Source organism: Blennius ocellaris (genome assembly GCF_963422515.1).
Source record: "Blennius ocellaris genome assembly, chromosome: 13".
Lineage (NCBI taxonomy): Eukaryota > Metazoa > Chordata > Actinopteri > Blenniiformes > Blenniidae > Blennius > Blennius ocellaris.
In genome coordinates this window covers 9380683-9395043 of record NC_137662.1, presented here as the reverse complement: position 1 = coordinate 9395043, position 14361 = coordinate 9380683, and the positions used below count along the sequence as shown (strand labels likewise).

Genomic DNA, 14361 nt, shown 5'->3' with positions numbered 1-14361 from the left:
CCGTTTTAAGGCTGTGTTTGACATTTTTCTCAACTATTTTTTTTAAGACCTCCTGACTTATAAAGTCTCCAGGGTGATGTAGAAGGACATGGGGATCTTTGGCCCATTTGTAGTGGCTCCCCGATGCCTAAATACATATAAAAAACATTTGTATTCAATTTACACAATTTTCAAAATGACTTTTACCTATTGGATAAGAAAGGCACAATGGCTATATTTGGGGAAAATGCTAAAATGAGTTGAATTTCTAAAAGGGAAAAAAAAAAAGCTTGTGAAACAAAAACCAAGCAAAAAATGTTTATAAAAAGGATACATGGCTAAGATGTCCTTCCTTCCTTCCTGTGGCCATAAGACTCTATAACCCCTCCCTGTCAATAGTGTTTACCATGGTTTGATTAATTTAATCCTTTCGGTGCTTATAAAGCCAAATTGGCACATGTTGGCACATATATTAGTCACCAATAAAGCCTTGTACATATTATTTAAAATGACTTATTAAATGTTTATCCTGTCTTATTTGATATAACTTTCTATATATTATATGTGGAGCAATGCTTTAAGAAATTTCCTTCTGGGATTATAAAGTTATTTCTATTCTATTCCATTCTAAAATGTCAAAATTATTTGTAAAATGCTGGAAAAGAAGCATGAAGCCTCTACAGTCAAATGAAATGTTTAAACATGCAAAATTATAATTGAAACTTTGTAAATGCCCTATAAGACAGTTTTTGTACATGCTTCAAAACTACTGTTTATATGAAACTTTAGATGCTGTGTTCGCCTCATTTTAAAGGTTAGATGTGCTTGGCAGCTCCTTTGGCTGTGGGAAATTCCCAGATGTGGCTCTTTTGGTCATAAAGCATGCAGACCCCTGGGGTAAGGGAATAAATATGATTTAAGGGCTTACTGATGCTAATTTGATTCAGATCCAGGACTTAGAATTCATGTATCATGTGCATATGTTTACAACATTTTTTGGGCTACTTTTCCAGTGTTTACCAGTATTTACATAAATAAAAAGATGAAAACTGTGATGTCTATTATCCCTGCATTTGGCCTCTGCAACTCAAGGAAGCAACTAATAGTTTTCTTTTGTAATTGGAACGCTACGGCGAGCATCACTTCGACAAGGCACAGCTTTCGGCCAATACTTGTTAAGAAGTAGGAGGCTCACACGGGAGACCAAAGTCAATTTCAATCACTGGAAATGTCCAACAGATCCGTTTGGTAAAGAGATACAAAGTGGAGTAAGAGAAAGCTATCTTCTTTCAGACGGCGTAGTAGACCCACATGTCCCTCTGAGAGGCTGCCCTTGAAGAAACTCCGGACCAAGACTGATCTCTGAAAAATAAGACTGAATGTAGCTATATTATGTTTCTTGCTGCTTGTTTTTATTTGTTTGGACACGAGGCCTGGTCAGACTAAGGCTATATCCTTTTCTCACAACCGCAGAGTTATTTGAACAGTGAAATTGGTATTTTGTCACCTCAGTTTACCTCTGAGTGGTTTACAGAACCAGAGGGTGCTCAGCTCTTTGAGATCCCCCAAATCTTCAAGGAGTCAGCTTAATAGCAAATTTTAACAAATAAACACTACAGGAAATGTCAGTTGTGTTCTATCCTTTAATTCCCTCATAAATCCCTCTCCTTTAATTCCCCTTGTTGTATTTCCTCAGCTCTATGCCAATGAGTCCATGTCTGACCACGTGGGATTTGCCCGTGTCTTTATTGAGCTGATTAATGAGAATGATAACCGGCCCATCTTCAGCAGACCCCTCTACAACATCAGCCTCCCGGAAAACACGCCTCCTGGAACATCATTGCTGCGTATCCTGGTGAGTTTCTTCGCAAGCCACCATGCTTTTGCTGATGAGAACATGTTTCATAACGTACCAGGTGGGTTTCTGGTGATTTAATCCAGGAAGAAGAATTTGGTTTTGATACCCAGACACAATACAAAAAAACCCAACTGATTTAATTAATTGGGAATAGAATCTTGGACTGTATATTTAGCCCATTTGGCCCAGGAATCAGGAGAGAAGTCACAGGTGAAGGTGCCTCGAAGCAAAACACACAAATCAAACTATGCTATTTTTTAATGCACTAACCAAAAATGATATCCAATTCGATAAGAAACATTGGGGATTGTTTTCAATGAATGTGTCGCGCTAACATTTCCCTCCACTTATTACAGCTATTGTTTGGTTTCTGACAGATGAAGTGTCCTTGAAGCCACTTCATATGTTCAGAGTCCCACCTTTTGAGCTTTCCTGGGTTTGTGTCCACATCAGCAGCGGCTGTTTTAAGCAGATGGGGGAGGAAAAAAAATCTTGCTTTTCTCCCCATAACTCTGCACGATTATTCATTACTCGTCATTCCTGTGACAGAACGCCCACAATCCACTAGATACAAGTGCTAAAAAGCACAGTGTGAAAATCAATAGTGTTTATAGACTGGGTGCGCATGAAATGGAGATTGCGGGGCGGACTAATGCCCGATAAGTCTAGCAGGCATTTGCCTTGTGCCAAAGCGGGGAGTCTGACACAGAATCCCGATTGCTGTCTGTAGAGAATGATTGGGCTGTAAACAGAATGAGATGTGACTGCTCTCTGTGAGGACTATACATCAGTCTGGATGTTGGTGCTCATATATACTCTTAGATGAAGATTTTGGTATTCTGACCTGCTCACATACGCTCCCAAACATACAGAAGCCAACAGACAAAATTCCCTGATACACCACAGGAGACAAAGCACGGACATACAGATCGAACACATGTTCAATACACTTCGCTGGCTTTGTTCTCAGCTTCTTCTGAGGAAGAATTAAAATGCACTTGTTGTGTGCTCTGAAACCTCCATTGGCATTGCATTGTGCAATCTTACTCTAATATGCACTGTCACTACAAGTTACCTAATACTGCATTACCTCCTAGTATATTCCATTTATCTCGGAGCATGATGTCCATCCAATGAAAAATTCAAGTTGTGGGATTTCAGTTGATCATAAAACAGTATGAACATGCGCATCCATGGGAACAATGGTCTTTCACTCGTTCTTGCCAATAAAATATGAATAAATAAAATATGAGTGAATTAATAAAAACAGCTTCTATCAACAGACAGCTCTATGTTAACAACTTTAAAACTAAGCTGGGGGTCCTGAAGCTGAAGTTTCCGATCAGATACTGATTTAAAGGGGGTATGCCTTTTATTAATTCTGCATTCAGAATACAGTTAGTTACTTTATGGGACCATTTTTTTTCCCTTGAAAACATATTCAAATGGCAAAACCAAACGCCAAACCATAGCTCTCTCTCCTGACTTAAATCTTAAACTACTGCAACTGAAACTTTAATGTGAATACTACTAACTGTAACATTAGCCCAAAAGCATATTATAACTCGTATAAACACATCACGCTATGTATCTCAGCAATACAACAGAGTGAGACACTTATGATGACATGACTTGTACTTGTTTTTTGTTGTTGTTTTTTGGGAGGGGGGGGCCTTGTTTTTTTTTCCAAAACATCCTCTTACAATTGAGCCTTTCACTTTCATTATTTAAGCGCAAAGTTATGTGCGGCATGTGAATACCTTACATTTTTCTTTTTTTCATTTCTCCATTTCAAATGCATAATTGCTCAGTGGAGATTTGATCGGGTGGCTTTGGTGGGAAGTTAATGTCAGTCAGCACTCTTTAGTCCTTTTGTTCTTCAAGAATTTCTTTCAATGCTATAAAGTGCTTTTATGCTCATTATCCAACTGGTTTCTAATTATTTTTTCCAAAGAAATTCAAACCAGAGGTTGTCTAATGTCTCTGAAAAATCAAGTACTATTTTTCTTCTCACAGTGTGGACTGGATTCAGTGGAGAGTATCCAAACACCTTTAAACCGCAAAATTCCCTGAATCATTATTCGGTAATTTCGTTTACTGCACTGTGGCATCTTTCCTTCAAATATTCATCAAATTAAATAAACCCTTCTGTTATTGCTACTGCTTTCTAACTTGCACTAATTTGTAAATAGACTCTTTTTCACCATCTATTGAAAAGTAATACAGTGTCTCCCCTCTTGAGACCCCTGCAAGACTTTTTTTTTTTGGTAAATATTCTATTCAGCACATTGTTTATCTGTGATCAAGTTACTTCTCTATCTGAGAGTGAGTAAAGATTTGTGTATTGATCTTCTGGCCATGCTGGTTCAGTGCGCCTTCAATTTTGTATAAATCCTCAACAGTGTGACCAGCAAAGCTCCCCAAACCATCACACCTCCTCAATGCTTCACAGTGGGAACCACATGTAGAAACTGTGTGTGCGTGTGCGTGTGCGTGTGCGTGTGCGTGTGCGTGTGCGTGTGCGTGTGCGTGTGCGTGTGCGTGTGTCCAGTTGATTAAACCTTTGGTATTCCCCTCCAGATATTGCACTCTGGATTTTTTTTTTTATGTTTATCTCCTCTACAATGAAGTGGAATTGAATGAACACACAGTAATCTCCATATTTATATAATGCAATTTATTTGTATGAACTTAACAAGATTTGAGCGATGACTAAGCACTGCACTCAGAGAGTGAGAGAATATAAAAACACTCCTAACGTTCTTCATGAATACTTTTAATGTCAACTAAACCACAAAGTCACAGCTCACTGGTAGCCTTCCCGGCATTTTTTAATCCATAAGAAGTGTAATTTAGCATGTATGCACATTTATGTTAAGTAATGTGTTTACAAAGACTTGTTTACTTATGTGACATTTGAACTGTTGAAATTGCTAATGAACAGCCACTGTAATCCAATGAACATTTCTCAGGATGTTTATTTGCATGCTGTTGTCTGATCAAACAATCAAAAGCTACCTGTATATCTGAATAGTGTTAGAGAAATGGGCATGGTGAGAGTTTTAGAATAAATCACAGAAACAGAAAGTGAAAGAGAGCTCTCGTAAATGCTTTAAATAATTTATTTATTTATTTATTTTTTGGAATACCCTGTTTTGCCTATAGATTTTAAAGTATAGGGTGCAGAAATGTAGCGCAAGACTGAATATATTACAGGCCACTTTTACTCTTTTCAACTCACTGCTGCGAGTCGGGGCCACGTAAAATAATAGCCTACCATATCCATCACCCAACTGTTAAGGTCAAATTATGTTACATGCCAGCTGTAGATACGTGCTGAGATGACGTGGTAATTATAACTTGGAGTATGAAAAAGAACCTTAGCAACTGTTTGAGTTATTACATTTCTACTTAACTCATGCTCATTTGTTCTGTACTTCACAGTTCAGTATAAGTATGCTTTTAGGTATCACTTAAACTGCTCACATTGCAGCAGAGGTTTTGTTTTCCTTCTGATGCTCTGCGTATCTGTCGCTCTCTGTGTCTTCCAGCAGTTCAGGCTGCCTCTTTATCTAAGTGCTATGAAACAAACTCAAGGCATTACAATATAACCAGATTGTTGGACGACACCTGCCTCACAGTGCTGTTTGTCACGGGGCTGGAAGGTGCAACAGATGGTGGCCAAAATATAGTTGAGCAACAAAAAGGAAGACAAGTCTTTCAGTCTTATGGTGCTTCCGAATAGTCCCTCTAACCTCTTTTCCCATTTCCTTTTCCTTAAGGATGATGTCACAGAGTTAAGGAAAGGTGTTAGGAGACTTCCTAAAGGAGTTGGGGAAAGGCCATCACGTTGTTTTGACAATCAGACCGCACTTCCACTTGGTGACGTAATAATTATTCGATGGTGGCGAAGGTTAGTGATGTCTGCCATGGTGAAAATTCTACACATTTCCAAAAATTAACTACAAAAAGCGCATTTCTAACAATTTCCCCTGTGCATCAAACCGCTGACATAATCTCAAATAGCCATTGGTTTGAACTGAAATTTAAAAAAAAAAAGAGAAGCTACCAGGCTATGAGGAACAAACGTGAATAAATGAAGAATGCAAACTGCGAAAAGGCTGCACAAAAAGTTTACTTTACCTTGTTAATTTTATAACATCCGCATAAAATTCATAGTTTGGATATGGGCTTTAGTTGTTTAAGGCATGTTATTGCATTGGTAAGTTACATGATCTGCATCCATTTTCAGTCATCGTGAGTTCTCCTGAACGCTCAGATAAGGGGGTGCGTTTAAATGTTGCAGCCGCAAGGAACGAACGCTTCTCCTTTGATAAAGGATACATCGGTGTTTCCTTGGCTAAAGGAGGTTATAAAGAGATGAAGCATTGAGCATCCTTTCCTTTCCTTAGATTTAAAATAGTCCTTATCAGACACTTAAGCAGTTCCGGGGGGTTAAGTAAAAGTGGATAGGAAAGGTGACAGGAGGGACTATTATCTCTCATCACAGCCTGTCCACTTCTCTTTCAATAGCCACAATATATACATAGAATGCATTTCAAATGCTCACATACATATGTGTCTGATAAAATAATTGCCCTCTAATGCTAAGTAACAACGATGTCTCATGGTTTTAGTGTGAAACAGCAAAAGCATCGAACAAGCCATTTGGGATTTTTACAGTGCGAGTTTGCAATGATGAGAGAGTGTTGGAGTCACTTGTGCTGAGGGGCAATTTATTTTATCATTATATCAAGCCAAACTATATTATTATGACTCAATCACTAAAGTGGGGCTGTCGGCTACTTGCTCTCCCGACTGCTTTTATTCTCTGAAAGAAGAACTTAACCATTAATCCACCATGCGAAAGAAGACAATTCAACTAAATGATTGGCCACAACTGAAAAACAAATATGTATCCCATTCAGCTCATTTTTTTTTTTTTTTTTACTCAAAATACACCATGCATGCCACATCACTGTCTTTGGTTCACTTCCTGTATTTTGTCTGTAATATCGTCCACCAGCAGTAAACAAACAGCCCCACAGTTCACTTGTAAAGTGAACTCGGGGTGTGTTCACATTCCACTGTTTGATCCGGACCAGAGTTCTTTTCAGGGAAAAAACGTTTTGTTTGGCCAATGTGAAATCTCCCACGAATGCTGAACCAGATCTAATACGCAAGCTCTGGTCCCCTTGAAAACATGGGTTTTGCTTTGCTTGCAAACAATCTTTCTGATGGGCGGGGTGAGAGGATTTGATGTAGTGTGCAATGCATTCTCAATAGTGAACAAACAAAACTAAAGGAGCGAATCAGAAGAAGCAGACGCAGAAATAAGACGTTGGAAAATATCTGTCAGGCAGACATGGAGTAGTGAGGAAGAAGTTGATAAGAAGATGTAGTGAGAAAGGCGTTCATTGATACCTGGTCTCAAGACCTATTAACTACCCATTAGCCACAAGCTCGTTAGCCTAGACACCACAGCCATGGTTTTCTTTAACATATACAAATACAACTTTGACAACTTTAGAGGAGCCAAAAGCCCCCAGTGATCTGGGACCTCATTTGGCCTACAATATCATATTCTATGTGTACAGAAGGATTAGATGGCATTACCGTACTGATATTATTGAATAATTATCAAACAGTGCACTGGTCAGTAAATCAGCAGTTTGTTTTAAGGTTACCATAGTGATATGTGTAAAGTAGTATGATGGGTGAATTTGTCTTTTCAGCTGGTTGATAATGGTTTATAATTAAGAACACTTTTGATAATAAGAAATCTCCCCAATATTAGATCAGATAAAGTAAGTTTCCTTAAAGATGGAGATCTTTAGTTTTGTGTCATTAGCAGCAGATAAAAATCCTCAAATTAGAGCTTCTACCATTTCACTTGAGTGGGGGTGAGACTGATGATAAATCATTGCCATTTCCCTGAGCATTAAAATGTTTCTGCGGAACCTCAGCATCCATAGTGAGTATGGCTTGTAAAGAGGGTGGGGCCTCAGGGTTGTTTATATAATACGCTATACCTATGTTAATAGAAAATATGCATGCTTGTTCCCAGTTGCTTTTTTAAAGTGCCAAACAAGCAATGTGCTAATCTCATTGAAATGCTTTGTCCGGGTTAATATTCATAGCTCATCTGATCACAGCTTATGTACAATGTTGGTCAATGCATTACTCAGGCCCCACTCCTGCATCCCTGTGGACGCTTATGCTCGACATACCAGCGCGCAGTGAAACACACGCACATATACAGAAGCAGTGGCTCTTTAATATTTATGAAGTGCTGCATTACTTATCATTATAAATATTTATTGTGATTTACTCTTTTGTCTGGGTCCTTTTCTCTCTCACTCTCTCTTTCTGCCTCTTCTTCACCCTGGGGACTTGAGACACCAAGCAGCTGCTCGTATCAGTGAATCACTCTGACTTTTTCTCCTTGGCTTTCAGAAGATCTGCCGTCTTTCATTTCTTATTTATTGTATGCCCTCAGTTCTTGTTGTTTTTTCCCTCTTGTTCTGTTTCACCATTAGATTGCTAATGGTTTTCAGGTGTTGCATTGATTCGCTCTGTGGTTTCTTGCCTGTTTCTGCGTGGATGAAGGTTTCTCTCGCTCTCTTCCCATCAGACTCGAGCATAGATAATATGCATAGATTAAGTGCAGTCTGCCTCGGTGACATTCAGTGAGGTTCAAGGCAGGTGAAGCACGGATGCTTTTTGGGGAAGAGAGGGTCCGTCCATGCATCCATCATGATTATTCTTTCTCACTTAGTCCAAATTGGGTCAGTGTGAGAATATGAAAAACAAAGAAAGTCAGACAACTGTATTCCTTGCAATACCATGCCTGTTTGCTGTGCTTTGTACACCTTCAACAGGAGGGCATCATAAGCCCAGACCACTCCAATTGGCTCCTCTTAATTTGGAGTAGGATCGAGCTCCCCACATCATCACTCTTCATGATGAACAAATCCCCCCTGCCCTTCCCAGAAAGAGAGAGAGAGAGAGAGAGACAGAGAGAGAGAGAGAGAGAGAGAGAGAGAGAGAGAGAGAGAGAGATACTGTTAATTACCTCACAGTTTATTGTCAAATCAGCAAGAGTATCTTATTGACATAAATTATTTACCTGACATATTATTTGTAAAATGAGGACATTCAATGAAAATTAAGGCAAACATTGCTTTTGTGACTGAGAAATGATAAGATCTGCTCAGCCATTAGACTTAAGCAAGTTTTGGGTAGTACAATTTGAAGAGGCGCATGGCTCGAAGCTGCTCCACATTGCATCTCTCCTCAATATTTGACCAGAAATATACACATCTGTCAATTAGGATGTCGTGAATGTTTCTAATACATTTTGTTGTTTTTCTAAATTCAAAAGTGCCTGTCGAGTACATGTCGATGATCTCCCTGCACCCTTCCTTCTTTTCTAAAAGAGTTTCCATAGAATAGATTGGATTCTGTATTTGTTTTATGTTTGTGTCTTCTGTCCATCCCCTGCTGTGTGTTTTCCAGCCACTGTGCAGACGCTTTTATGTTGGAGAGCTAAGGCACAATGATAAATGCTCCCAGCGCAAGGTTATAAATTACACAGTGGAGGATGTTTTGCCACCACCACTGTTTAGACAGGCGTTTATAGGGTAATAGTCACAACAGTAATTATAATTCATTATTGGAATAAAACAGGGTGAGCCCCCGCACTCTTTCTTTCTCCTAGTAGTGTTGGCTCATACAGAGTTGCTGTTAATAATGGGGCGCTCATGATGGTTGTTCAGACCGTGTGACATGATGCGTGAATGGGTGTGCAAAAGTCTGAAACCATCCCAGAGACAGTCCTCATTTGCAGTATGAGGTGCAATTTTCATACAAAGATCAACAACCTCAAACAACATAAGGCAAATCCAGTCCTCATTTTATTTAGAAAAAGTACACTTATTTCACATATTTATGGGAGGATGAGCTCTCATTCATAGAACTTGTACCACATTGTACCAGCCCTCACCCACCCACTTTCTATTGTTGCACTCCCCTTTTCATTCTCACATTCTAATTAATGTGATCCCTGTTTGTTCATATATTACTGTTATAACTGTCTGTGATGATTCTTGCTCAAGAATTCAAAGATTAAAAAAAATGCTAGAAAGAAGCATCTCCCTCACCCACCAATTTTCCCTACACCTGCTTTGGCCGGTTCTGTCAACACTTTGACAATCACCAGCTCATTCGCAATTTCGTCCACACCAAGAGAACACTGAGCCACACTAACCTGCGTGAACACAGCTTGCCCAAACAATTTGCCCTAGAATCTGTTGAATGGTTGTTGTGTACTCTTTATTAGTTTGTCCATTCTTCTTGTATTTTTGTGGGGCTAATCTCAGTCCATCATTGAGGCTCGAGGCAGAAAAAGAGAATGAGAGGGGGAGGAGTATGCCAACCACAGAGAGCTCTGCAGTAAGTCCTTTTATTGGCAGTGCCAACCCTGCCCACAGCCTATGCCCACAATAGTCATCTTTCTTTCTCATTGTTTTGCTCATTTATTCTCTCCGCCATCTTCTTCAGAGGTTGTTTTTTTTTTTTTTTTCTCATATCGATGACATTCATTTGTTTTGGAAAAAGGATATAGTGCACGGAAATAGTTAAATTCATCTTACCAGTTGCGGCGGCCTGTGATGGACGTCCCCTCTGCCTTTGTCGGATTCAGCTGTTCTACTTGTGTCTCCTTGTTGTTATCTCTGTGGTCAGGAGATAATAGAAACAGGCGGTTCAATCCTGTCTGCCGGCAGCAGTCGCTTTGAGCACCCCCACCTGCTCGTAATGGTTTAGAGAAATAAAGCAGTCGTAAATGGACGCTCACCGTTGTCGTTATGCGTAAGTGTTGGCAGTAAAAACACACACACACACAGCTCCCATCAACCCTGGAGCAGGTGCTCTTGGTCACAGCCGGGGGGAGACGAGAGGGAAGCGTCAGTCCCTGGTAGGTTCAAGGAATTCCACTTTATAGATTATTGGGATGTGGACATTTGTGTCTATGGGCACTGTTTCATCTGTCCATGAAAATTAAGGAGAATGTATAAATTCTCTCATTAGTATGGTCACAAGAGTGTTGAGGGAGACGGTGTTGAGGACATGTAATGATTAATTGGACACGTCTGATCAGCCACAGTAAGGTATCAGAGTTTATTTTTTTCCCTCCCTGCTGTAGTCCTGACTGGAGTATTTGATGAAAAAAATAAAGGAGTTTTTTAACTCTTCACTGCCAGTATGGACCAAACGAAAACCTGCTGCAGTCAAAAACTGCAGCACATGAGCACAAGTTCACACCTTGTTGTAGTATTAGCCAGTAGGATTAGTAGTGGGAGGAACAATGGAGACACTCAGCTTTGTCTAGTTTTCTATGTTGACTTTATAATTGTCATTTAAGACTTGCATGAGACACATTACAAATAGAGCTTCAGTCTTTTCTACAGATACAGGAAAAAGTTTTAAGCTCAGTTATGACGCAGCCATTTAATGATGTAGTCACATGAAGTTGCAGAATCAAATTTGTCTTGCTGTGCATGCGTTAATACAACTTCATACAACAGCCAGTGCGAACAGAAGAATCTGAATGGATGAGAGACGTTCAATAAGTGCTGATTTTAAGTATAACATCATTGTGACACTTCACACTGACTCGCACATGTCCTTAATGACACTTGAAACAGCTCACGCTTGCATAACGCAAGTTCCGAGAAAAGATTAACATCATTCTTTTCTATGATTTTAGAGTTTTACAAGCTTGTTCACAACACATCTGTGCAGAATTTTTTGGTGTGTGTGTATTGTCTGACAACAAAAGTGTGATTGTGAGGACATTTAAGTGGACGTGGTTAATGCGAAAAAGTAAACATGCCACCCACGTTCACAGTTTTTTTCCCCCTCATGCTCCCAGGACTTTTTGCATTTGAGGCTCTCATGAAGTATGAAATATCCCAGATGGAAATAAAATTGTCTGGGCTGATGGAATTGAAGGGAAGAAAAAATTGTGTCCACTTATGTATGTATAAGTATAAACTTTTTAACCATTTTTACCTGAGCATCACAGCAGACATTAGCTTATTTTGACATTTGTTACCATGAAGGCTATGACTATCAAAAGTGTATTGTAATAATTACCCAATATTTGTAATATTTATTGGACTGTGTCTTGTTTTTTTAATGATGTGTTATTCATTTTGCTATATTAGATGGTTATACAATGATGCAGGAAAGCAGTTTGACTGTGCATTTATTAGAACCTGGAGAAAAGCTTGATCAAAGACACTGTGGAGACTTTTCAGTTTACCTCTAGGTGAATTTGTTACATTAATCGCAGAGGCCGCTGAACTACTGTGTGTTGAGTGTAAATTACCATATCTTGGGTTGTTTTATGAATGCATAGCATGCAGTTGTCATGGGATTTTGTGTGATGGCTGACTTTTCAAGAGCGCTTACTGTTGAATATTGAAACAACACATAGCAGGAATAATACAATCAGAAATTGACAGTGCTACTTCAGCCACTGTTTGATTAACATTTCAAACATGGAAATGATCATCAGCTGGCATAAAACTTTGAAAGTAGGGTTTCCCTGGTTCTTACAGCAGGCTACAAGATGAGCCTCCTCTGTACAAGTGATGCAGCTGCAGTTTTTTGATGCATAAATAGACAAAGTTGAATTCCATTAAAATGACAGAAAATCATGGGGATTTTAAAATCAGCATAATTTTTTAAATGTCATTTGTTGAAAATGTTTGGGTAACACCACTCCTGGGTAATGTGGAAATTCAGAAATTACATTGCTTTGCAACCGTCATATTGTGGTTAAGTGGAACATATTTCATATAAGAGTTGCATTTAAGTTATATCACACTTGAGGTTGTGCTGTTGTACTGAATATCAGCATTACTGGAATTACCTTTGAGTTGACTGTTTCACAGAAGTGCGGAAGTTTACTACAACAATATGTCTTCTTGCAATATGTTGCTTGAATATTTAGTCAAGTGGGCCTGCTATAACAAACATCAATTCCGCCACCATGCAGTTACTAGAAACCAGATTACATATCAAAACAAACTAATATAAAATACACAGCACAGTTTTGCTTTGTTTTTTACCTTATGCGCACACTGGCCTCATAGTGAGAAGGTTTTGAGTGAAGTTTACATGTTCTTCACTCGTCTGCATTGAGGGAGCAAACAAATGCTTCCTCTACTGGCACTTCATGCTCGTCCCCATAGATTATACAATGTTTAACTTACTCATTAATAAAGGTACAGCTACAGTGCAGGCTGCATTCAGTAATGAGCAATCATAGATTCCTGATGTCTGCCAAAATGTTTCAGGATCACCTCTAAAATGTAATGGAATCTTCCATGGCCTAATATTTATCTGTGGTACAAAAAATTGGTCAGAATCCGTGCAGTAGTCCTGACATAATCTTGCTGACAGACAGATATACGCTGATGATTTTATTACATCATTGGCGAAGTAACAATACAAGTGTCTACTCAGCTGTCTCTTTGCAGCCACAAGTCATTGCAACTTGCACCCCAGACCTGGCCCTTCCTGTTGCAACTGGGATTCAAACCCAGGTCCCTCACACTATAGGTGACTTGGGTCGATGTGCCTCAAGATGGTTTAAATATGTCCACCTTCATAAATATAACCTGCCTCACTTAAAGCATGAATCTGTTGTTCTGTCTGTAATATTTGTCTTTTTTCTTTCCCTTGGTTTTTTTTTGGGGGGGGGGTTTAATGTATTTTTTTGATGGTGATTAGCAAGCAGCGCTGGTCTCAAAAAAGTGTTTACTGAAGTAAATTGTGAGAAGCATATCTCTCTCTGAATTAGCATTTTTTATCCCCCATGGTGCATGTGAGTGCAGCGGGAGCAACAAACTTCCACACTGCTGATCCACAGGCACTTAATTTAGCTGCGATAATGTGACGCTTAAAAATGCAGAAATATACAGCATGTAACTGGTCCTATGATTCTGCATATGCTAAATGTTCAAATGAAGAGGTGCTTGTAGAGCTGTAGCTGTTCTATGTCTTCCAGTTTTGTAGCATTTGATAAGTTTGATCCATGATCTTGTCACACATGGAGACACTTTGTGCAAATAAAAGCTGGAGCTTTAACAGACCCCACATGGAGCTAACCAGAGCTAAGGAACCTAAACTGCGGAAGATAACCTGACAACCATGTCTTTATCATCGTCTCCCGCACAGTGGCTGTCAGCAACTGGACATCTCCTTTGGGGTGCTTGTGTGCGTGTGTGGATCTGTATTTGTTATCTCTTCTTTGTGCTGCTGTTTAGGTGTGCAACACTGAGACAGAGGAGGTTGTCTGTGTTTGGACTCGGGGTCATCTCTATTTTGACAGCATGCTTTGACAGCCTGTAATTGGTTTCCTTTTCCATGCCTCTCAAAGCTGCTGCAGAAAAAGCAATTTTGGGAGCCAATCAATTCAAATTCCAGCTCACTCAAGATAGAAAAGCCTGTGC

At 39.4% G+C, this 14361-nt stretch overlaps 1 protein-coding gene across 1 annotated transcript in view; it reads left to right on the top strand.

Moving 5' to 3' along the window:
* The window catches only part of cdh23 (cadherin-related 23), a gene marked incomplete at its 5' end in the record, with an annotated part of 177234 nt that overhangs the window by 99439 nt on the left and 63434 nt on the right, over positions 1-14361 (top strand). Inside the window, one exon of the mRNA XM_080507244.1 lies at positions 1676-1834. Coding sequence (XP_080363370.1) covers positions 1676-1834 — 159 coding nt within the window. The remainder of the gene's footprint in view (positions 1-1675; positions 1835-14361) is intronic.